This window comes from Salmo trutta, chromosome 30 (assembly GCF_901001165.1).
Source record: "Salmo trutta chromosome 30, fSalTru1.1, whole genome shotgun sequence".
In the NCBI taxonomy this organism is placed as follows: Eukaryota; Metazoa; Chordata; class Actinopteri; order Salmoniformes; family Salmonidae; genus Salmo; species Salmo trutta.
This window is the reverse complement of record NC_042986.1, coordinates 29,708,455-29,733,321: the sequence shown is the minus strand read 5'-3', so window position 1 is coordinate 29,733,321 and position 24,867 is coordinate 29,708,455. Positions and strand designations below refer to the sequence as shown.

The 24,867-nt window shown below is 44.4% G+C and overlaps 1 protein-coding gene across 3 annotated transcripts in view; it reads left to right on the top strand.

Annotated features, from left to right (window-relative positions):
- Window positions 1-24,867, top strand: part of LOC115168466 (coiled-coil domain-containing protein 71) — a 57,657-nt gene that overhangs the window by 15,023 nt on the left and 17,767 nt on the right. Inside the window, exons 2-3 of one of the 3 annotated variants that reach the window (XM_029723782.1) lie at window positions 9,317-9,532; window positions 17,901-20,453. The exons of 1 other annotated variant lie outside the window; for it this stretch is intronic. In XM_029723782.1, coding sequence (XP_029579642.1) covers window positions 17,928-18,980 — 1,053 coding nt within the window. In that variant the 5' untranslated portion in view covers window positions 9,317-9,532; window positions 17,901-17,927 and the 3' untranslated portion in view covers window positions 18,981-20,453. Of the gene's footprint in view, window positions 1-9,316; window positions 9,533-17,900; window positions 20,454-24,867 lie in introns of those variants that run through there. One more of the 3 variants, XM_029723781.1, reaches the window with a different exon arrangement.

Genomic DNA, 24,867 nt, shown 5'->3' with positions numbered 1-24,867 from the left:
TTTACCATTGTTGGAATGGACACATTGTTTGCAGAGCGCACAACCTATGCATCACTTGTGAGAAACAAGTTTTGGTTTATTTCAATCCATTTGAGTTTTGTCAATTCAGTTTAGTCATTGTCTTTTGTTTTGGAGTGCTATTGTCAATGTTGTAAGGACCCACACATGATTTACATTTTGAAGTAGGCCTATAGGCTTCCTGGCATGTGTTCAAATGTAGGCATATAAATGTGCCCATTTGGGGATCTGATATAGTATTTCTGATTTGGCTTAGTACACCTCCACTAATGACCTTCAGAGTTTCTCAAAGTAATGTTTTCTTCACCTCAAACGGCAAGCAAATTTTAAGTCTGTTTTTTTTACATCACAATGAGGAACTGTCATTCTCAATGATTTGAAAAATCTTTCTAGCTCTCTCCCTTTTTTGATAACCACTCGGCGTGAAAGGGGAAAAATGTCATGCTCTGATCCAGTGGAAACGTCATAAAATAGGCCCACCTGATTTACTTTTTTTGCAGGACTGAAATGGGTTTCTTTACTCATTTTGGGTGATGGTGCAGTTTTATATTTAGGTGCAGGAGCTCCACAATATGTTTGAGCTAATATTCTATAAGAGGAACAGGAGCAAAAGCAGTTGAACCTTGAGATGTCGGTGCTCTGCTCCGGTGAGCTCCTGCCCAAGTCGAGCACTGATTTCTTATCCTTTGCGCAAATAGCCTACAGCTGTGTCTGTCCCCAGCTCACTGGTGCAGGTAACTTGAGGGGCCCAGAAGATTTTCTACAATGTTTCAAGTTCGTTGCAGACAGGCTATACGTAGCCAATGTGATTTATAGGATATTTTATTTTTATCCGGGTGTTTTCTACTGGCAGGCTAGTTTTATTTGTTGGCTCTATGTAGTAGGCTATTTTTACCTAGTTGGCAATAGTTATATTTTAGGTTATCGTTTTTCATTTGGAAAGGAGTTTGATTTATCCACATGACAATGAATTTGAGATGAAGACATTATAAATGAAACTGCACCACAAAATGTGGGTATGTAAACTAACTGGCACGCAGATCGGTTGAAATGTTAAAATAAATTGGCATTCCACATGAGAGGTTGCAGGCTCCTCATGTAGCCTTATACCAGCAACTTCAGGAGAGTAATGGCAGAACCTGCGAAAGCCAGCTGGAGCTGGGGGAGAGCGGTTGGGTCAGGTTATCTAGCTCTGAGTAATTTTGTGTCTTATTTCATCAAACGGTAAGCTTAAATAGTCAGACAAGCTCAATGTACAGTGCCTTCAGGAAGTATTCAGACCCCTTTTCTTCCACATTTTATGTTACAGCCTTACTCTATAAACAATTAAGTAGTCCTCCCACATCAATCTATACACAATACCCCATAATGACTGAGCAAAAACATGTTTTTAGAAATGTTAGCACATTTTCTCTATCCCCCCCAGAAATATTACATTTAAGTATTCAGACCCTTTACGCAGTACTCTGTTGAAGCAGTGATTACAGCCTCAAGTCTAATTGGGTATGAAGCTACAAGCTTGGCACACCTTTATTCGGGGAGTTTCTCCCATCTCTGCAGATCCTCTCAAGCTCTGTCAGGTTGGATGGGGAGTGCCACTGCACAGCTATTTTCAGGTCTCTCCAGAGATGCTTGATCGGGTTCAATTCCAGGCTCTGGCTGGGCCACTCAATGACTTTCAGAGACTTGTCCTGAAGCCACTCCTGCTTCGTCTTGGCTGTGTGCTTAGGGTCGTTGTCCTGTTGGAAGATGAACCTTCATCCCAGTCTGAGGTCCTGAGTGCTCTGGAGCAGGTTTTCATCAAGGATCTCTTTGTACTTTGCTCTGTTCATCTTACCCTCGATCCTGACTAATCTCCCAATCCCTGATGCTGAAAAACATCCCCACAGCATGATGCTGCCACCACCATGCTTCACTGTAGAGAGAGTGCCAGGTTTGCTCCAGACGTGATGCTTGGTATTCAGGCCAAAGAGTTCAATCTTGGTTTCATCAGGCCAGAATCTTGCTTTCTCATTGTCGGAGTCCTTTTAGGTGCATTTTGGCTAACTCCAAGCGGGATGTCGGGCTTTTTAACTGATGAATGAGATTGGAGAAATTCCTTGCTTTTGTCTTTAGAATTACCTAGTTAAATGGCTTGCCTAGGGATTATAGCTTTCCTATGAGTGGGGGCTACCCTCAAGATTCAAATGTCTTGAACGGCGAACTCCGCTCTCCCCGCTGGCGGTAGGCGTGTATAGTCTTGGGTGTAGGGAGTTCGGAAAATAGCAAGCCAACACTTTTTTTGAGTACTGGGTATATGAGCTTTCAGCCTAAATAGTGGATCCTAAGTAATTCCCATGGATTCACTAATTTAAAAAAATAGTTAACTTGAAGGCAAAAAAGGGAAGCAGGATGTAAGATGCGAACCTCTTATTCCAACTCGGTTTAGGTTTCAAATCCCAAGACTAACCACGCCACCACAGCATTTTGATAAATTTACCAAGAGTTTTAATCGCTATTTTTCATGGCTATCCATTTACCACCACAAACCGATGCTGGCGTGAAGACCGCACTCAACGAGCTGTATAAAGCAAACAAAATGCTCATCCAGAGGCGGTGCTCCTAGTGGCCGGGGACTTTAATGCAGGGAAACTTAACGCTAGACCACCTTTATGCCACACACAGAGATGGGTTAAAGCTCTCCCTCGCCCTCCATTTGACAAATCTGACCATTAATTATATCCTCCTGCTTACAATCAAAGTAAAGCAGGAAGTACCAGTGACTTGCTCAATACGGAAGTGGTCAGATGACACAGATGCTAAGCCACAGGACTGTTTTTTTGCTAGCAAAAACTGGAGTATGTTCCGGGGCTTATCCGATGGCATTGAGGAGTAGATCACATCAGTCACCGGGTTCATCAATAACGTTGTCCCCACAGTGACCGTAGATACATGCCCCAACCAGAAGCTATGGATTACAGGCAACATCCACACTGGGCTAAAAGGTAGCGCTTTCAAGGAACGGGACGCTAACCCGAACGCTTATAAGAAATCCCGCTTTGCTCTCAGACAAACCATCAAACAGGCAAAGTGTAAATACAGGACCAAGATTGAATCCTACTACACTGGCTCTGACGCTCGTCAGATGTGGCAGGGCTTGCAAAGTATTATGTACTACAAAGTGAAGCCCAGCTGTGAGCTGCCCAGTGATACAAGCTTACCAGATGAGCTAAATGACTTCTATGCATGCTTCAATGCAAGCAACACTGAATGCGTAAGAGCACCAGCTGTCCCGGACTGTGTGGCTACAGCGAGGGTGATCAATGTGAGTAAGTCCTTTTAAACAGGTCAACATTCACAAGGCCGCAGGGCCAGATGGATGACCAGGACGTGTAATCCGAGCATGCGCTGACCAACTGGCAAGTGTCTTCACTGACATTTTCAACCTGTCCCTGGATGAGTCTGTAATACCTACATGTTTCAAGTAGACCACTGTAGTCCCTGTGCCCAAGAACACCAAGGTAACCTGCCTACATTTTAGTCATTTAGCAGACGCTCTCATCCAGAGCGACTTACAGTAGTGAATGCATACATTTCATTTTTTTTCTTTTTCTCGTACTGGTCCCCCGTGGGAATCGAACCCACAACCCTGGCGTTGCAAACACCATGCTCTACCAACTAAGCCTAAATGACTACCGACCGTAGCAGTCCCGTCTGTAGCCATGAAGTGCTTTGAAAGACTGTTCATGGCTCACAACACCATCATCCCAGCAACCCTAGACCCACTCCAATTTGTATGCCAACCCAACAAGTCCACAGATGATGCAATCTCTCTTGCACTCCACACAGCCCTTTCCCACCTGTTCAAAAGGAACACCTATGTGAGAATGCTTTTCATTGACTACAGTTCATCTTTCAACACCATAGTGCCCTCATAACTCATTGCTAAGGACCCTGGGACCAAACACCTCCCTCTGCAACTGGATCCTGGACTTCCTGACGGGCCGCCCCCAGGTGGTAAGGGTAGACAACACATCTGCCACGCTGATCCTCAACACGGTTGGGGCCCTTGGGTGCATGCTTAGTCCCCTCCTGTACTGCCTGTTAACTCATGACTGCGTTGGCAGGCACGACTCTAACGCCATTTGTTTGCAGACGACACTGGTGGTAGGCCTGATCACTGACAACGATGGGACTATAGGGAAGAGGTCAGCGACCTGGCACTGTGGTGCCAGGACCAACTCTTCCGCAATGTGATCAAGACCCGAGGAGATGATCGTGGACTACAGGAAAAGGAAGGCCGAGCACGTTCTGATTCTCATCGACGGGCCTGTAGTGGAGCAGGTTGAGAGCTTCAAGTTCTTTGGCGTCCACATCACCAACAAACTGATGGTCCAAACAGACTACGCCAGTCGTGAAGAGCGCATGACAACGCCTATCCCCCCTCAGGAGACTGAGAAGATTTGCCATGTGTCCTCAGATCCTCAAGGTTCTACAGCTGCGCTATCGAAAACATCCTGACTGGTTGCAGCACTGCCTGGTATGGCAACTGCTCGGCCTCTGACCGCAAGGTACTACAGAGGGTAGTGCGCACGGCCCAGTACATCACTGGGGTCAAGCATCCTGCCATCCAGGACCTCTATACCAGGCGGTGTCAGGAAGGCCTTAAATTGTCAGACACCTAGTCATAAACTTCTCTCTATTGCAGGCAAGCGGTACTGGAGGGCCAGGTCTAGGTACAAGAGGCTTCTCAACAGCTTCTACCCCCAAGCCATAAAATTCCCGAACATCTAATCAAATGGCTACCCAGACTATTTGCATTGCCCCCCTAACCCTCTTATGCTGCTACTACTCACTATGTATGCATAGTCACTTTAGCTCTACCTACATGTACATATTACGTTGACTAACCTGTGCCCCCTGCACATTGACCCTTGTGTATATAGCCTCAATACTGTTATTTTACTGCTGCTCTTTTAATTATTTTTTACTTTTTCTTAACGGCATTGTTGGTTAAGGGCTTGTAAAGTAAGCAGTTCACCTGTTGTAGTATTTGGCGCATGTGACAAATAAAAATTTGAAGAGCGTCTAAAGCTGTCATCAAGGCAAAGGGTGGCTACTTTGACATCTAAAATGTATTTTGATTTGTTAAACACTTTTTTAAAATAATTTAAGTTACTACATGATTCCGTATGTTGACGTTTTCTACAATGTAGAATAAAAAAAGAACCTTGACTGAGTAGGTGTCAACTTTTGATGCTATATAGAGACATAGACAGAGACAGAGAAAAAAGTGTGCCCACTGACAAAGAAATGATCAGTCTATAATTTTAATGGTAGGTTTATTTGAACAGTGAGAGACAGAATAACAACAAAAAGCAGCTTGGTGAGAAGGTGACCACAGTTGGTGCGATTATTCGCAAATGGAAGAAACACAAAACTGTCAATCTCCCTCGGCCTGGGGCTCCATGCAAGACCTCACCTCGTGGAGTTGCAATGATCATGAGAACGGTGAGGAATCAGCCCAGAACTACACGGGAGGATCTTGTCAATGATCTCAAGGCAGCTGGGACCATAGTCACCAAGAAAACAAATGGTAACACACTACGCCGTGAAGGACTGAAATCCTGCAGCGCCCGCAAGGTCCCCCTGCTCAAGAAAGCACAAATACATGCCCGTCTGAAGTTTGCCAATGAACATCTGAATGATTCAGAGGACAACTGGGTGAAAGTGTTGTGGTCAGATGAGACCAAAATGGAGCTCTTTGGCATCAACTCAACTCGCCGTGTTTGGAGGAGGAGGAATGCTGCCTATGACCCCAAGAACACTATCCCCACTGTCAAACATGGAGGTGGAAACATTTATGCTTTGGGGGTGTTTTTCTGCTAAGGGGACAGGACAACTTCACCGCATCAAAGGGACGATGGACGGGGCCGTGTACCGTCAAATCTTGGGTGAGAACCTCCTTCCCTCAGCCAGGGCATTGAAAATGGGTCGTGGATGGGTATTCCAGCATGACAATGACCCAAAACACACGGCCAAGGCAACAAAGGAGTGGCTCAAGAAGAAGCACATTAAGGTCCTGGAGTGGCCTAGCCAGTCTCCAGACCTTAATCCCATAGAAAATCTGTGGAGGGAGCTGAAGGTTCGAGTTGCCAAACGTCAGCCTCGAAACCTTAATGACTTGGAGAAGATCTGCAAAGAGGAGTGGGACAGAATCCCTCCTGAGATGTGTGCAAACCTGGTGGCCAACTACAAGAAACGTCTGACCTCTGTGATTGACAACAAGGGTTTTGCCACCAAGTACAAAGTCATGTTTTGTAAAGGGGTCAAATACTTATTTCCCTCATAATGCAAATCAATTTATAACATTTTTGACATGCGTTTTTCTGGATGTTTTTGTTCTGTCTCACTATTCAAATAAACCTACCATTAAAATTATAGACTGATCATTTATTTGTCAGTGGGCAAACGTACAAAATCAGCAGGGGATCAAATACTTTTTTCCCTCACTGTATGTATGTGTATAGATGGAGAGATCTCTATCTCAAAAGGATATTGTAATGTAGATTGCTTTTTCATTGTTAAAATAGGCCCCCCAAAAATATCTCATGAACTCTCAAGTCATCGAATACTAACGTCTGTTCGGATATTCAAATAACCGTGTCAGTCCCGTGCTTTTGAGGCACTTTGCTTTCACCTTTTTATTTTTAGCATTATCCACAAGTGTTTCAGGTAGAAAATCCTAGGAAATGTTTTTTTAATTGACACAAGCTGCCTCATATCAATCAGATTCTGGTTGTGTTTTGTGGGGGGATGGCCTGAGCCAGGGGAAGCGTATCTCCGCGGCTCTTAACCTCTATGGGCTATGTGGGACGCAAGCGTCCCACCCCTGGTACACCCTATCAACAGGTGAAATATCAAGAGCGCCAAATTTGAAAACAATTAAATGTCATAATTCAAATTTCTCAAACATACAACTATCTTACACCCTTTTGAAAGATAAACATCTCCTTAATCTAACCACGTTGTCCGATTTCAAAAAGGCTTTACGGCGAAAGCATAAAGTTAGATTATGTTAGGACAGTACATTAAAAATAGCTGTGTGTAATGTTTTGTCAATGCAAAGACACGTGTCACCAAAAGCAGAAAACCAGCTAAAATTATGCACTAAGCTTTTGACAATCTCCATCAGATGACACTCCTAGGACATTATGTTAGACAATACATGCATTTTTTGATCTATCAAGTTCATATTTATATCCAAAAACAGCGTTTTACTATGGCGTTGAGGAAATATGTTCCCTCCAATACCGCCAGTCAATCAGCACAACAAATTAAATAATTACTATTCGAAAACATTGGTAAAATTATTATATTGTCATTCAAAGAATTATAGATTTACATCTCTTGAACGCAACCGGATTGCCAGATTTAAAAATAACCTTACTGGGAAATCACACTTTGCAATAATCTGAGCACTGCGCCCAGAGAAATACGCTTTGCGATACAGACTAACCGCCATGTTGGAGAGATCGAAAATACTATGTAAATAATCCATTACCTTTTGATTCTCTTCATCAGATGTCACTTCCAGGAATCCCAGGTCTATAAATCAAATCAAATGTATTTATATAGCCCTTCGTATATCAGCTGAAATCTCAAAGTGCTGTACAGAAACCCAGCCTAAAACCCCAAACAGCAAGCAATGCATGTGAAAGAGGCACGGTGGCTAGGAAAAACTCCCTAGAAAGGCCAAAAACCTAGAAAGAAACCTAGAGAGGCACCAGACTGAGGGGTGGCCAGTCCTCTTCTGGCTGTGCCGGGTGGATATTATAACAGAACATGGTCAAGATGTTAAAATGTTCATAAATGACCAGCATGGTCAAATAATAATAATCATTGTAGTTGTCGAGGGTGCAACGAGCACGTCCGGTGAACAGGTCAGGGTTCCGTAGCCGCAGGCAGAACAGTTGAAACTGGAGCAGCAGCATGGCCAGGTGGACTGGGGACAGCAAGGAGTCATCATGCCAGGTAGTCCCGAGGCATGGTCCTAGGGCTCAGGTCCTCCGAGAGAAAGAAAGAGAGAGAGAATTAGAGAGAGCATATTTAAATTCACACAGGACACCGGATAAGACAAGAGAATACTCCAGATGTAACAGACTGACCCTAGCCCCCCGGCACATAAACTACTGCAGCATAAATACTGAAGGCTGAGACAGGAGGGATCAGAAGACACTGTGGCCCCATCCGATGATACCCCCGGACAGGGCCAAACAGGCAGGATATAACCCCACCCACTTTGCCAAAGCACAGCCCCCACACCACTAGAGGGATGTCTACAACCACCAACTTACCGTCCGAAGACAAGGCCGAGTATAGCCCACAACAAATGTAGTTTTGTTTGAAAAAGCTCATAATTTATGTCCAAAAAGCTCCGTGTTGTTAGCACATGAACTACACCCGCCGGACTTGTCTTCGTGAAAGAGGGGGGAAAAAAATATTTACGTTCGTACAAACATGTCAAACGTTGTATAGCATAAATCATTAGTGCCTTTTTCAACCAGAACTTGAATAATATTCAAGGCGGACGATTGCATTCTCTTTTAAAACGTATTGGAACGAGAGTACCCAACATGAACTCGTGCGCCAGAGTCTTATCGGCCACCACCGTTCCAAGGCTCTTGTTCGGTCATCTCACAGTAGAAGATTCAAACCACTTTGAAGACTGGTGACATCTAGTGGAAGCCATAGGAAGTGCTCAACGATTAATAAGCCCCTGTGTGTTTCAATGGCATAGGCTTAAAGGTAATTCAACACATCAGGTATCCACTTCCTGTCAGAATTTGTCTCAGGGTTTTGACTGCCATATGAGTTCTGTTATACTTAGACACCATTCAAACAGTTTTAGAAGATTCAGTGTTTTCTATCCAAACCTGAACAATAATATGCATATCCTAGCTTCTGAGTTGGTGTAGGAGGCAGTTAAAAATGGGCACATGTTTTTTTCAAAATTCTCAATACTGCCCCCTAGCCCCAACAGGTTTTAAATGCACAACCTATTAATCGCAGGGAATACTATTTGTTGATCAGTAATTCTACATCTAAATTTTCACAAGCTGAACCATTTTTATTTCTGTGTCCAGTATGAAGGAAGTTGAGGGCTCCACAGACAATACGCAAACAGGGCTGACTCAGTGTTGCAATCCCGAGATAGAGCTGATCCTTGAGGGCCCATCTACAGGTGGTTCATTGCACCTTGACTCATAATCTCCCCGGGCCTGGTTTATCACCCCTGGCCCCTCTCCCCAACATCCAGGCCCATCTCACCAATACCCAACCCACTGTCCAGGTGCTCTCGGCCCTGCAACTCTCGCCCCAGCTCCCATGGTCGGAAGAGGAAGACCGCTGCGGATCCTTTGGCCTCTGGAATTATGCAGATTACTTAAACAATCGGCAGCAGGAGTTTGTTTACGACGTCATGCTACTATGGATGGTGTCTATTCCTGCTGATCAGCATCTCCCGTTTTTTGTGGTGAGACAAACTTTTTTTTTTATTATTCGTATGTTAGGGTGGTGTGGATTTTTTTTGTTTATACTCATTTCCTCATCACACTTCACCTGTGTGTTACATTGCACTATTTTCCTGTTGTGATAGTAAATCTTCAAGGTCTGCAAATGTACTTGTGGCAGAAAATATTACTCAGATCATGTACAAAGCAGTAAAAGTTTACTATGTAGATAAGGTTCATGTTTTGGAGGATCTGTCCTTATTGTCTACAGCTGGATACCCATGTACCAAAGCAGGAAAGTCTCCATTGAAAGTCCGCTACACGACCATCTAGATAACATGAGGTTTATGTCCCGAGGGTCTAGCCTTATCCTCTAAAGGTGGACTGCCATTCGCACCCATTTTGTATAGCAGGAAAGGCCAATACACAAGGTTAACCTCTTCGCGGGACACACTATTCAACAGCCAGTGAAATAGCAGGGTGGCAAATTCAAAACAAATCTCATAATTCAGATTTCTCAAACATACAACTATATCCCATTTTAAAGATACACTTCTTGTTAATCCAACCACATTGTCCGATTTCAAAAAGGCTTTACGGCGAAAGCATAACATTAGATTATGTTAGGACAGCGCTGAGACAAGAAAAACCACACAGCCATTTTCCAAGCAAGGAGAGGCGTCACAAAAACCAGAAATACAGCTAAAATGAATCACTAACCTTTGACGATCTTCATCGGATGACACTCCCAGGACTCAATGTTACACACTACATGTATGTTTTGTTCGATAAAGTTCATATTTGTATCCAGAAACCTCATTTTACATTGGCGCGTGATGTTCAGAAAATGTTTTGCCTCAAACTTCCGGTGAATGAGCACATCAATTTACAAAAATACTCATAAACGTTGATAAAATTTACAACAGTTATTGAAAGAATTATAGATACACTTCTCCTTAATGCAACGGCGAAAGCACATTGTTCAATATTCTGAGTACAGAGCTCAGCCATCAAAGCAAGCTACAGTTACCCTCCAAGTTCTGGAGTCAACAAAACTCAGAAATAGTATTATAAATCTTCACTTACCTTTGCTGATCTTCGTCGGAATGCACTCCCAGGACTTCCACAAGAAATGTTAGTTTTGTTCGATAAACTCCATATTTATGTCGAAATACCTCCGTTTTGTTTGCGTTCAGATCACTGTTCCAAAGGCACAATGCGTGAGCGCGAAACCCTAGACAAAGTCAAAGTTCCATTACCGTTCGTAGAAACATGTCAAACGATGTTTACAATCAATCCTTAGGGTCTTATCATAAATATTCGATAATATTCCAACCGGACAATAGTGTATTCATTAGAGGAAAAAGAAGGAACGGCGCACCTGCGTGACCGCGCAGTAAACAACTCATTGGCCTCAGGCAGTCCACTTGTTGAGTCAGCTCTTATTCTCTCCCCAGTAACAGTAGAAGCACGAAACAAGGTTCTAAAGACTGTTGACATCTAGTGGAAGCCTTAGGAAGTGCAAAATGAACCCAAGTCACTGTATAGGCAATCACTGGAAAAACTACAAACCTCATCCAACCAGGAAGTGTGGAAATCTTTCTCAGGTTTTTGCCTGCCATATGAGTTCTGTTATACTCAGACATTCAAACAGTTTTAAACTTCAGTGTTTTCTATCCAAATCTGCTAATAATATGCATATCCTACCTTCTGAGCCTGAGTAGCAGGCAGCTTACTACGGGCACGCCTTTCATCCGGACGTCAAAATACTGCCCCCTACCCTGGAGGTTTAAAATATGAAGAAAAACTAAAACAAGGATGAAGTGACTGTAATAATAGTGCTCTTTATTGTGAAGTGTGAATAAGAAAAAACGCTAAACCAAGTGTGTAGCTCTCATGACACAAACGGTAATCAACGAGATGAAACCATGAGTGCACATTTTTCCAAACCATATTTACTGTAGGGTGCCATGCATGATAGCATCCTGGAAAGACACTTGACCTGCTGGTATGAGGATGTAGTCCCTTGAGGTTGTTGCGCACATCCTATAGCAATTGTTTCCCTCTATGCTGACATGTTTCTTGGTTCTGGGAAGCTGGTGTCCCCTTGTATCACTCTCCTGGAAGCAGGTCCCTAGTGGGTGTGGACTGGATCTACCCTGTTGATGAATCTGTGTTGTCAGTCTGTGGTCGACATTAGTTGTGGAGGGCCACGCAGGCTTTCACAATGGTCTCCGCTTTCTCCTGGGGAACCTCAAGGGCTCGTCCCAGGATCCTCCATCTTGCAGCAAGGATCCCAAAGCAGTTCTCTGAAATTGGTCTGTATTTTCAGTGGCGGTAGTTGTAGATCTTGGCATCATCAAGGCCAGAAGAAACCTTGACTAAAATAAGTGTTTCCATAGCCTTCATGTTCCTGTTTAATACTATCAAATGTGTACTGTAACAACTGTGTAGCCTATGCTTTGGACATAGGCCCCCATCCTCTTATTGGGATGCCAGATCACTTATGTGAAGCGTATCATTACAACATCTATTGGAATAATTTTTGTGTGTATAGTCACATGTATTTAGCGTATCCTACCTGGATATGGTTCGTACCTTGTTACGCAGACTGCCATCAGGACCATTGGCAAAAGGCCGTTGTAGTAATCGCTGCCTGCCTGGGTTTGCCAGATCTCGGAACCGAACATGTTTTCTGTCCAACGATCCTCAATCTGCCCAGTGTGCCACGGAGGGATAAGCAACAAAATCCTCCTTCGGGACATGCCAGATAGCCTGGCACACTTCTGACGATGGCAGTAAATATTTGAGAAACATTCCTAGCTTATGAGTTACAACTCGCAGCAATACTTTGCTGTGTGCTGCCGCTCGCCAAAAACCGAAAGGTCAGACTTTCTGCAGTCCTTACGGGTAAGCTTTGAGTTTTCTTCTGCGAGATGTGAGGGGCAAACCACTGAAGTAAGTCGTAAAATCTGGCAACAGACATCCGAAAGTAGTGAACACCTTTCAACATGGCGCCGGCAGAGATGGTCGCCTTGCTTCCCGCTCTTAGGAAACTATGCAGTAGTTTTTTTTAATGTATTACTACTTACAATGTTACCCCAGGAAATCTTAACCTCTATGGGCTAGGTGGCACGTCACCGTCCCACTCTATTCAACAGCCAGTGGAACAGCGTGGCGCGAAATACAAAAACCTCAAATGCAATAATTTCAATTTTTCAAACATACGACTATTTTACACCATTTTAAAGACAAGACTCTCGTTAATTTAACCACATTGTCCGATTTCCAAAAGGCTTTACAGCGAAAGCAAAACATTAGATTGTTAGAGTACATAGACACAAATCATCACAGCCATTTTCCAAGCAAGCATATATGTCACAAACCCAGAACACAGCTAAATGAAGCACTAACCTTTGATCATCAATCAGATGACACTCCTAGGACATTGTTATACAATACATGCATGTTTTGTTCAATCAAGTTCGTATTTATATCCAAAAACAGCTTTTTACATTGGCGTGTGATGTTCAGAAAATGTATCCCCACCGCAAACTTCCGGTGAATTTACTAAATTACTCATAAACGTTCACAAAATACATATTTATTTTAAGATTTATAGATACAGAACTCCTTTATGCAATCGCTATGGCAGATTTTAAAATAGCTTTTCGGCGAAAGCACATTTTGCAATATTCTGAGTACATAGCTCAGCCATCACGGCCAGCTATTTTGACACCCGCCAACTTCGGGGCTCACTAAACTCAGAATTACTATTAGAAAAATTGGATTACCTTTGCTGATCTTAATCAGAATGCACTCCCAGGACTGCTACTTCCACAAGAAATGTTGTTTTTGTTCCAAATAATCCATAGTTATGTCCAAATACCTTCGTTTTGTTCGTGCGTTCAGGTCACTATCCAAAGGGTAACGCGCGAGCGCATTTCGAGACAAAAAAATAAAAAAAATTACATTACCGTACTTCGAAGCATGTCAAATGCTGTTTAAAATCTATTTTTCTAGTAAAATAGCGATAATATTCCAACCGGACAATAGTGTATTCATTCAAAGAGGAAAAGAAAAAACAGCGTGGTCTCGTGAACGCGCATATCCAATCTCTTTGTCACCAGGCAGACCACTGAGAAACTGAGCTACCATACTCTGCCCAGCGACAGGAGACACCTCAATCTGCTTTCTGAAGGCTTTAGAGAGCCAATGGAAGCCTTACAAAGTGCTACGTAACCCCAGAGATACTGTAGTTTCGAAAGGGACTAGAAAAAAGAACTACAAATTCTCAGACCGGCCACTTCCTGCTTGGAATTTTCTCAGGTTTTTGCCTGCCATATGAGTTCTGTTATACACAGACACCATTCAAACAGTTTTAGAAACTTCAGTGTGTTCTATCCAAATCTACTAATAATATGCATATTCTCGTTTCTGGGCAAGAGTACCGTAAATTCAGGACTATAAGCCGCAACTTTTTTCACACACTTTGAACCTCGCGGCTTAAACAATGACGTGGCCAATATATGGATTTTTCCCGCGTTCAAGTTTTTTTTTTTTCAAAAAAAAACATTCTGTGACGTGCTCAGTTTTTTGGCGGCATGAAGCTTTCATTAGACCAATGAAATTTCCTAACGGGTTAAGGTCAAACAACTTTTTTGTTTACTGTTTAGATTAGATTAAATCGAGCGCGCTCAAACTTCCCATCATTCTGATTACGGTAGTCATTTTGTCACCCTCATCATGGCAAAGACACGGAGAAATGCATATGATGCAGCTTTCAAGTTGAAGGCGATTGATCTGGCTGTTGGAAAAGGAAATAGAGCTGCTGCACGGGAGCTTGGTCTTAATGAGTCGATGATAAGACGTTGGAAACAGCAGCGTGAGGAATTGACTCAGTGCAAAAAGACAACTCAAGCTTACTGCTAATTTTTTATTTTTTTGTTACAAGCCGTGTTTCGTTAAAGCCTGTGTAAAGTTAATTTGTTTCAGTGTACCGGTAGGCATGTGTGGCTTATGTTCAAAATAATTAAAAAAAAAATCTAATTCAGTGGGTGCGGCTTATATTCAGGTGCGCTTAATAATCCGGAAATTGCGGTAGTAACCAGTTTAAATCGGGTACGTTTTTTTTATTCGGCCGTGAAAATACTGCCCCCTAGCCCAGACAGGTTAAGTCTTATTGTATACAGCCGGGAGGAACTATTGGATATAAGAGTAACGTCAACTTACCAACATTACGACCAGGAATACAACTTTCCCGAAGCGGATCCTCTGTTTGGACCACCACCCAGGACAATGGATCGGATCCCAATAGGCGACCCAAAACAACGGCACCGCAGAAGGGGCAGACGGAGCGGTCTTCTGGTCAGGCTCCGTGGACGGGCACATCGCCCACCGCTCCTGAGTATACTACTCGCCAACGTCCAGTAGTTTACGGACATATTCAATCAATCCCTATCCCAGTCTGCTGTTCCCACGTGCTTCAAGAGGGCCACCATTGTTCTTGTTCCCAAGAAAGCTAAGGTAACTGAGCTAAACGACTATTGCCCCGTAGCACTCACTTCGGTCATCATGAAGTGCTTTGAGAGACTAGTCAAGAATCACCCTATCAATCAAATGTATTTATAAAGCCCTTCTTACATCAGCTGATGTCACAAAATGCTCTTCAGAAACCCAGCCTAAAAGGCCAGAACCTAGGAAGAAACCTAGAGGAACCAGGCTGAGGGGTGGCCAGTCCTCGTCTGGCTGTGCCAGGTGAAGATTATAACAGAACATGGCCAAGATGTTCAAATGTTCATAGATGACCAGCAGGGTCTTAATAATCGTCATCGTCATCAGTGGTTGTCGGGTGCAACAGGTCAGCACCTCAGGAGTAAATGTCAGTTGGCTTTTCATAGCAGACCATTCAGAGTATCTCTACTGCTCCTGCTGTCTCTAGAGTTGAAAACAGCAGGTCTGGGACAGGTAGCATGTCCGTTGAACAGGTGACAACCTAGACCCACTCCAATTTGCTTACCGCCCCAATGGGTCCACAAGACGCAATCACACTGCCCTAACCCATCTGGACAAGAGGAATACCTATGTAAGAATGCTGTTCATCGATTACAGCTCAGCATTTAACACCATAGTGCCCTCAACTCGTCATTAAGCTCGAGACCCTTGGTCTCGACCCCGCCCTGTGCAACTGGGTCTTGGACTTTCTGACGGGCTGCCCAGGTGGTGGGTGTTGGAAACATCTCCACCCCTCTAATCCTCAACACTGGCCCCACAAGGGTGCGTTCTCAGCCCTCTCCTGTACTCCCTGTTCACCCATGACTACGTGGCCATGCACGCCTCCAACTAAATCATCAAGTTTGCAGATGACACTACAGTGGTAGGCTTGATTACCAACAACGACGAGACGGCCTACAGGGAGGAGGTGAGGGCCCTCGGAGGGTGGTGTCAGGAAAACAACCTTACACCCAACGTCAACAAAACAAAGGAGATGATCGTGGACTTCAGGAAACAGCAGAGGAAGCACCCCCCTATCCACATCAACGGGACAGTAGTGGAGAAGGTGGAAAGCTTCCCCAGCATACACATCGGACAAACTGAAATGGTCCACCCAGACAGTGTGGGGAAGAAAGCGCAACAGCACCTCTTCAACCTCCAGGAGGCTAAAGACATTTGGCTCGCCACCCAAAAACCTGAAACTTTTACAGATGCACAATCGAGAGCATCCTGTCGGGCTGTATCACCGCCTGGTACAGCAACTGCTTCGCCCAAAACAGCAAGGCTCTCCAGAGGGTAGTGAGGTCTGCACAATGCATCACCGGGGGCAAACTACTTGCCCTCCAGGACACCTACACCACCCGATGCCACAGGAAGGCCAAAAAGATCATCAAGGACATCAACCATCCGAGCCACTGCCTGTTCACCCCGCTCTCATCCAGAAGGCGAGGTCAGTACAGGTTCAACAAAGCTGGGACCGAGAGACTGAAAAACAGCTTCTGTCAAGGCCATCAGACTGTTAAACAGCGATCACTAACATAGTATGTTGGCAGCAGCCACTCAGACTCAAATCTCTAGCCACTTCAATCATAAAAAATTGGATGTAATAAATGTATCACTAGTCGCTTTAAACAATGCCACTTTGTTTACATGCCCTACATTACTCATCTCATATGGTATAGAGTACAGTATATACATCCTGCCTATGCCGTTCGGCCATCGCTCATCCATATATTTATATGTACATATTCTTATTCATTCCTTTACACGTGTAAGGTAGTTGTGGAATTGTTATATTTCTGCACGGTCGGAACTAGAAGCACAAGCATTTCGCTACACTTGCATTAACATCTGCTAACCATGTGTATGTGACCAATAAAATTTGATTTGAACATGTTGTTCCTCGTCAATGCTTTGCCTAGGTTGAACAGGAGACGCGTGTTCTCCATCGTCCCCTCTCGTGGTCTTCATGGAACGAACTTGCCATTTTCTCAGTCCGTTTTTTCCGTACTCCTGAGTAGTAATAGCAGTTCAAGCTCTAGCAATTCCAAAAAATACATGTGCAACGAAGAGTCCGCTGCCAAAAAAAACCTAACTCCACTCACGTGCACGCAAGTAGATCATTGGAGTGCAGCTTGTAGAAGCCTTTTTAGAAGTTGTTCTGTGAGCCAATGCAAATTGGCGTTTAAGCTGAGCTATGTAAGCATTGGCTCGCTAACCTGCCGCACAAGACGTGCAAACTTGCAGCAAAGCAATGCAAAGTTATTTTCCTGTTTCTACATTCCGTTTTGACTTGCCGCATCCACCGTAAGTTGAATCAAAAGCTAGCCTACTTTGTGTTATGTGACAGGTCATACACCTGTCTTTGTGGCAGAGTAGGATCTGTCCATCAGATCTGAGTGAAAACAATCGAGGGGCAAACTCTCATTCTCCAAATTCTACGTTTTCTCATTAAATATTACTGGAATTTTGTTATCAGTCTTGTGCTTTTTGGAGCTAATTTGAATAAGAGTGCTCGATCTGTAAAAATAAATTCCAGTTGGAATTGTCAATTTATAATTTGTCCTCCAGGTCAATGGTGGATATTGCCTCACTGAATTTTGGCTAATGTTAGTCACCCATGGTTGGTAGATGTTTTAAAATAGGCAAAGCTCTTTTTTTTTCTTTTTTTTCTGATGTAACAAGTTTATTTCAGAGTTTGTAGGTCTCCCTCTTCAGGAAGATTATGAATACAGCTTTGTTTGTAGTCACTTTGGTGGTATGTTGAATGTTAGGTTAGCCTACTTGATCAGAAGCCGTAACCTGAGATTTCCCTTATCCATATTTTTGAATGTCAATGATTTACAGAAGTTGAGTATGAAGTCTACATTTTTATGTTTGTTCTCTTTTTGCCCACAGGGCTGATCTCGGACGTGAGTATCACCAATGCTACAGATTACAGAACAGATGGTATATGCCATGAATTGTAAGGAAGCCACAGAGAAGGTTGTCCAGTCATGGTCACGTTTCAACTCAGCTGGCCAAACTACGCTACTGGAGACTCTGAAAGCGTTCAGTCCTATGTCAAAAGACCTTTTCGATACTGAGAAAGAACTGGCCACTTTTATTGAGGGACTCAAAGATGAAGGTCACAAGCCTACTGTACTTAAAAGCAAAGATGTTTATGGTTACAGGTCTTGTACTGCAGTACTGAGGCCTGTAATAAAGACACAGAGCACACTGGACATTGCTGTCTCAAAGGTTCAAAAGCCTGGCAAAAAGAAGGGTAGAAAACCCCATGGCAAGAAGACTGAAATCAACTATTCTTTGTTAAGTGCTGCAGCGAAAGTCGTCCTGAAGAATCAACCCACAATTCTTTTGACAAATCTGTCAAAGGAGTCTCTCAAACAGACTGTCCTCTTGAAACCACCGGCCTTGGCTGTTGTGCCTGTTCAGATGCAGTCATACATAAGACTGACCAACATGACTGGACCCTCTACAGGCCACACAGCGAGACTGCAGTTCCACACAGGTGTATGGTCAAGAGAGGTGACTGTGCCCAACTCTCATCGACCACTATCTCTAACAGGTACCCAAGTACAGCCTTCGGAAGGTACCGGAAACTCAGCAAAATCTGTCACTTTGAGGAGAGTGAGCTTTTTGCCCTGCCCAGTCAATATCATCGGAGTGCCTGCCATGCTGCAAAACGACCGGGTTTTGAAGGAATGCAACGGCATGCCTTGCTGGAGGGACCAGAAAAGGAAAAGGACTGACGAGGCTGAAGACAAACTCTGTGTGAAGAGGCCCAGAAATGAGGTCTGGCTGGTCAAAGAGCAGTCTGAAGACCTTAGACTGAGTGAGAACAACCTGAGGTTCAAGGTGATCAAGGTTGATGACTCGATCACCGATGAGGAGGTGAGGAGGAAAGCCCAGAAGATCCTGCGAGTTAACCTGTCACCGGTCATAGAGATTCAACCACTTATTGCCTACCCAATGTGACTGGCTGTAATATCTTTGGCTGCGTTTACACAGACAGTCCAATTCTGTATTTTTTTTAAATTATTTTTTTATTATTGTTTTTAACCCAGTTATTGGCAAAAGATCTGATCAGATTGGCCAAAAGACCAATAATTGGGGGGGAAATATTTTGAATTGGTCTGTGTGAACACAGCCTTAAAGTCCTTTTGTCCTCCATGTAAATTTCATTGGTTTCAGTTGCATCTCAACAAGGCAATGCTTTGTCTTTCAGCTGTGCTCAGCTTGGGAGTATTGGGATTGTTTGGGATGCTTTTTGGAGATGTGGATAATCCTATTTCTTTGTTAATATGTTTAGATAAGGGGACGCTGGGTTGTTGCCTAAACATCCAAAAATATGGTTTAATGTTTTGTTTACACTGCACATACTATAGACTACCCCTTGACTGTTGAGTGATGGAATGGTGAAGTGTGAGGCGCAATGGATGTCCTCATGAGTTGTACCTGCAGTATATCCTTCTTTACATGTGTGTTTTTGGGACACTGTGAAATTTCATTCATCTGTTTTATAAATGATACAAACATCTGACAATGAAGCCATGTCATGTATAACTATGCAGCATTCATTTGCTAGAATATTACAGATATTTTATATACATCACTTTTTAGTCATGTAATTTCTACTGTATGTTGGCTTAAAGGGGCAATTTAAATGGTGTTATAAAGGTAATTTTTCTTTTTAGACATGACAGTTAAGAGTTCCTAGCTATGTGTTAACATTTTATGGCTTTTATTCTCATTTGTACAAAGTTTAAGGCATTTTATTCCATTATCTGAATTTAATTTGTAGAAGAATTTACATGGCCTTAAGAGTTTTCAGTGTTTTTAAAGCCTCTGGAGGAAATGCTCTAGCCTATATTGTGTATTATCTGACATTGAGAACTATTCCTAAAGCATTTTCTAGCTTTGAAATTGATATTTAGGCCTTGTTTGTTTCTGTAATTGGAGGAAGTATGCCAGTTGGTTACTTTTATTCAAGTATCCTACTCTCATTAGGTTCAACTGATTTTGATTTATCCGTCCTTGACCTTTCCATTCTCAATCGAAGGCAGAGTAATGCTTTTTTTGCGTTGGGTTACATTTGCTTGTTTTGATTTTCATGTGCCAAATGTATATTTTTGGTGCTTCTCAATTGTACTTTTAATTTGTTTCCAACTTAAGGTTGTCTTCATCTGTTAGCTACATATTCTAAATCACACATGCTTTGAACAAAATGTCTGAGGCACTTTTAGGTATGTGAAGAGGTAGAGATACAGTTCATGTTCAATGTAGCTTAATTTATATCTATTTAAAATCAACTTTTTATTTTTTAAACTTTTTGTATGAACCACAATGATACTCTTAACAAAGACATCTGTTAACATGTTATGGTCATTGTGTGTTGGGAATTACTGTTGAACTGTAAAATAAAGCATTTTGACCACTTCTTTCTCTGGATTACCTGGCATTTACATTTTAATAATGGGTCGTTATACTCATAACCATGTTTGTGTGATGACTAGTACCCTTTTGTAATTTTTTTTTTTACTTTTACCCCTTTTTTGTGATATCCAATTGGTAGTTAGTCTTGTCCCATCGCTGCAACTCCCGTACGAAGGTCAAGAGCCATGCGTCCTCCGAAACACTACCCCCCCCCCCCCCCCCCCAAGCCGTATTGCTTCTTGACAGACTGCTTGCTTAACCCGGAAGCCAGCCGCACCAATGTGTCGGAGGAAACAACTGGCAACCGTGTCAGTGTGCATGTCCCCGGCCCACCACAGGAGTTGCTAGAGCGCAATGGGACAAGGACATCCCAGCCGGCCAAACCCTCCTTTAACCCGGGTGACGCTGGCCCAATTGTGCGTTGCCTCGTGTCTCCCGGTCGCGGCAGGCAGCAACACAGCCCGGAATCAAACCCGGTTCTGTAGTTATGCCTCAAGCACTGCAGTGCTTTAGACTGCTGCGCCACTCGGGAGGCCCAATGACTCGTACTTTTGCCTGAAACCTGAACAGTTACGTTCATTCAAGCTAAATCCTAGACAGACTTAGGCCTACATAGTGTTGTGACACACAGACATGGGTTCGAACCCAGTTGGTCAATAGCAGTGTGAAGGAAAATGTTTCCTTTTCTAATAACAATTTGACTGGGTTCATGCAAGTGACTGACTGATCGTGCCTGGGAGGAATCCTCATCAGTATTGGCAATTTGGTAGTACGCCCAGAATATTGTTTTTGAGGACGGAAAGGGATATCTCAGTTTCAAGGTCTAAGCTTGGAGAGAAGCCTCATGAGGTATTGGTCGCTCACATGCATGCACCAAAAGATATTGGTGATTTATGAGTAATGTAAATCATGCAAATATAACTTGTCAGTTTTAAGCAGTATATAAGAACTAACTGGACTGCCCTGATGGCGCTCTTGACTGACACGTAGTGTACTATGGTGCATTGAGTTTGTTGGAACCACTCCAGCATGCTGTTAATAAAGAATGATTCATTTAAGATTGACTTCAGGTGTCCCTGGTGGTGATTTCCCTGACAATTTGGCGTCATAAACTAAATGATTGATTCTGCCTGCGGAGCTTTCCAGTGAGGGTCTGCGAGGGAAAACCGGTGGTGCACTTTAAGAAGCGTGAGGGGAAATTCCCATCTGACCAAAAGACAAGGACCCGACCAGACCCTTACTGCGAGCTGCCCAGGAGGGGACGCATCATCCGCGGATAATTGAGGGACACTGCAACTGCGTTTCAGTAAGTTAATTTTAAAAAATGAATGTTTTGTTATAAAACTAAACAAAAATGAAGGTACCATTAGTCTTAAGGCTAGAGCTTGTCTCCTAGGCAAGACTAGAGAGGGCAAGTAACGGTACCATGGAAAAGCCCCGCTGACAGCTGTCTAGGCATTTATTTGAAGTGTCGACGTGGTCTGCAGCCACTGGTAATTGCACAAGGTGTTTCTGAGCACGTGTTTTATATTATTAGTTCTAAGAGATTTGTAATTTAGGTAAGTGGGAAGCTGAGTTCAACAAAACATTTGGAATAATACGAGGATTGAATTTTAGATAGTACTTAACAGTAATGAGTGAATGAGAACTGTTGGGACTAGCTCTGCTGTGAAAGAGGTGTGTGTGTGTGTGTGTGTGTGTGTGAATGAATACCCCAACCAGTTCTGTGTGAGCTGAGTTTTTCAATCTATAACATTATCTAGGGGTTTTGTCCACCACCGCCCATCGATCTACAGGTAGTGAGCACTGACAGGAGAAGCCATTGAAAAGTTTGAGTCTAACAGCTGAGCTGGGTGAGTGCTGTTTATTGATAACGCAGGACACAGATTTTGTCAAACATGTGTACCTCTGACTGGCTGCACTGTGATTATTGCTGGTGGTGTGGATGTGAATACCTAAGTATTGAAGCGGCAAGACTATAGAATCCATTTGGGCAATGGGGGAGACGTGGGAGATTTGGGGCGACTGGGAGATTTGGGATGACGGGAGATTTGGGAGAATTGCGAGACTGGAGATATTTGGAAGAATGTGTAACTGGGAGATTTGGGAGACTGGGGATACTGGCAGATAATGACTGGAGACTATTAGATTTGGAAGGCTGGAGAGACTGGGTGATTTTGCGAGACTGGGTGATTTGGGGAGACTGGGAGACGGTTGATTTGGGGAGATTTTGTAAAACGGAAGATTTGCGGAGATTTTGTAAAACGGGAGAAATGGGAAGATTTGGGAGACTTAGAGTTGGAGGTTTGGAGATTTGGAGGACTGGGGAGATTTGGAAGACGGGACATTTCGGAAGTCTGGGGATTATGGGAGAAATGGATGGCTGGGGAGACTGGGAGATTTGGGAAGAATGGGGTGATTTTGGAGACGGAGACTGTTGAGATTTGGGATGTCTGGGGAGACTAGGAGATTTGAGACTGGAGAGATTTGGGATGTCTGGGTAGACTGGGAGATTTGGGATGTCTGGGTAGACTGGGAGATTTGGGATGTCTGGGTAGACTGGGAGATTTGGGATGTCTGGGTAGATGGGATAATTCTGGAGATTTGGGAGGATTTGGGAAGACGGGAGAATTCTGGAGATTTGGGAAGACGGGAGAATTCTGGAGATTTGGGAAGACGGGAGAATTCTGGAGATTTGGGAAGACGGGAGAATTCTGGAGATTTGGGAAGACGGGAGAATTCTGGAGAATTCTGGAGATTTGGGGAAGATTTGGGAGACTGGGGAGATTTGGGGGAGACTGGGAGATTTGGGGGAGACTGGGAGATTTGGGGGAGACTGGGAGATTTGGGGGAGACTGGGGAGATTTGGGGGAGATTTGTGCGACTGAAGACTGGGCACGTTTGGGAGACTGGGCACGTTTGGGGGAGACTGGGGAGATTGGAAGACTGGGCACGTTTGGGAGACTGGGAGATTTGGGGAAGACTGGGCACGTTTGGGAGATTTGGGGGAGATTGGGGAAGACTGGGGAGATTTGTGCGACTGGGCAGACTGGGCACGTTTGGGAGATTTGGGGGAGACTGGGGAGATTTGGGGGAGACTGGGGAGATTTGGGGGAGACTGGGGAGATTTGGGGGAGACTGGGGAGACTGGGCACGTTTGGGAGACTGGGCACGTTTGGGAGACTGGGGAGATTTGGGGAAGACGGGGAGATTTGGGGAAGACGGGGAGACTGGGGAGATTTGTGCGACTGGGCAGACTGGGCACGTTTGGGAGACTGGGAGATTTGTGCGACTGGGCAGACTGGGCACGTTTGGGAGACTGGGAGATTTGGGGGAGATTGGGGAAGACTGGGGAGATTTGTGCGACTGGGCAGACTGGGCACGTTTGGGAGATTTGGGGGAGACTGGGGAGATTTGGGGGAGACTGGGGAGATTTGGGAGATTGGGAGACTGGGGAGATTTGGGGGAGACTGGGGAGACTGGGCACGTTTGGGAGACTGGGCACGTTTGGGAGACTGGGGAGATTTGGGGAAGACGGGGAGATTTGGGGAAGACGGGGAGACTGGGGAGATTTGTGCGACTGGGCAGACTGGGCACGTTTGGGAGACTGGGAGATTTGTGCGACTGGGCAGACTGGGCACGTTTGGGAGACTGGGAGATTTGGGGGAGATTGGGGAAGACTGGGGAGATTTGTGCGACTGGGCAGACTGGGCACTTTTGGGAGATTGGGGAAGACTGTGGAGATTGGGGGAGACTGTGGAGATTGGGGGAGACTGGGGAGATTGGAAGACTGGGGAGATTGGAAGACTGGGGAGATTGGGGGAAGACTGGGGAGATTGGGGGAAGACTGGGGAGATTGGGGGAAGACTGGGCACGTTTGGGAGATTTGGGAGATTGGGGGAGACTGGGGAGATTTGTGAGACTGGGCAGACTGGGCATGTTGGGGGAGACTGGGGAGATTGGGGAAGACTGGGGAGATTGGGGAAGACTGGGGAGATTGGGGAAGACTGGGGAAGACTGGGGAAGACTGGGGAAGACTGGGGAAGACTGGGGAAGACTGGGGAGATTTGGAAGACTGGGGAGATTTGGAAGACTGGGGAGATTTGGAAGACTGGGGAGATTTGGAAGACTGGGGAGATTTGGAAGACTGGGGAGATTGGGGGAAGACTGGGGAGATTGGGGGAAGACTGGGCACGTTTGGGAGATTTGGGAGATTGGGGGAGACTGGGGAGATTTGTGAGACTGGGCAGACTGGGCATGTTTGGGAGACTGGGCAGACTGGGCAAGACTGGGGAGATTGGGGAAGACTGGGGAGATTGGGGAAGACTGGGGAGATTGGGGAAGACTGGGGAGATTTGGAAGATTGGGGGAAGATTGGGGGAAGACTGGGGAGATTTGGAAGATTGGGGGAAGATTGGGGGAAGACTGG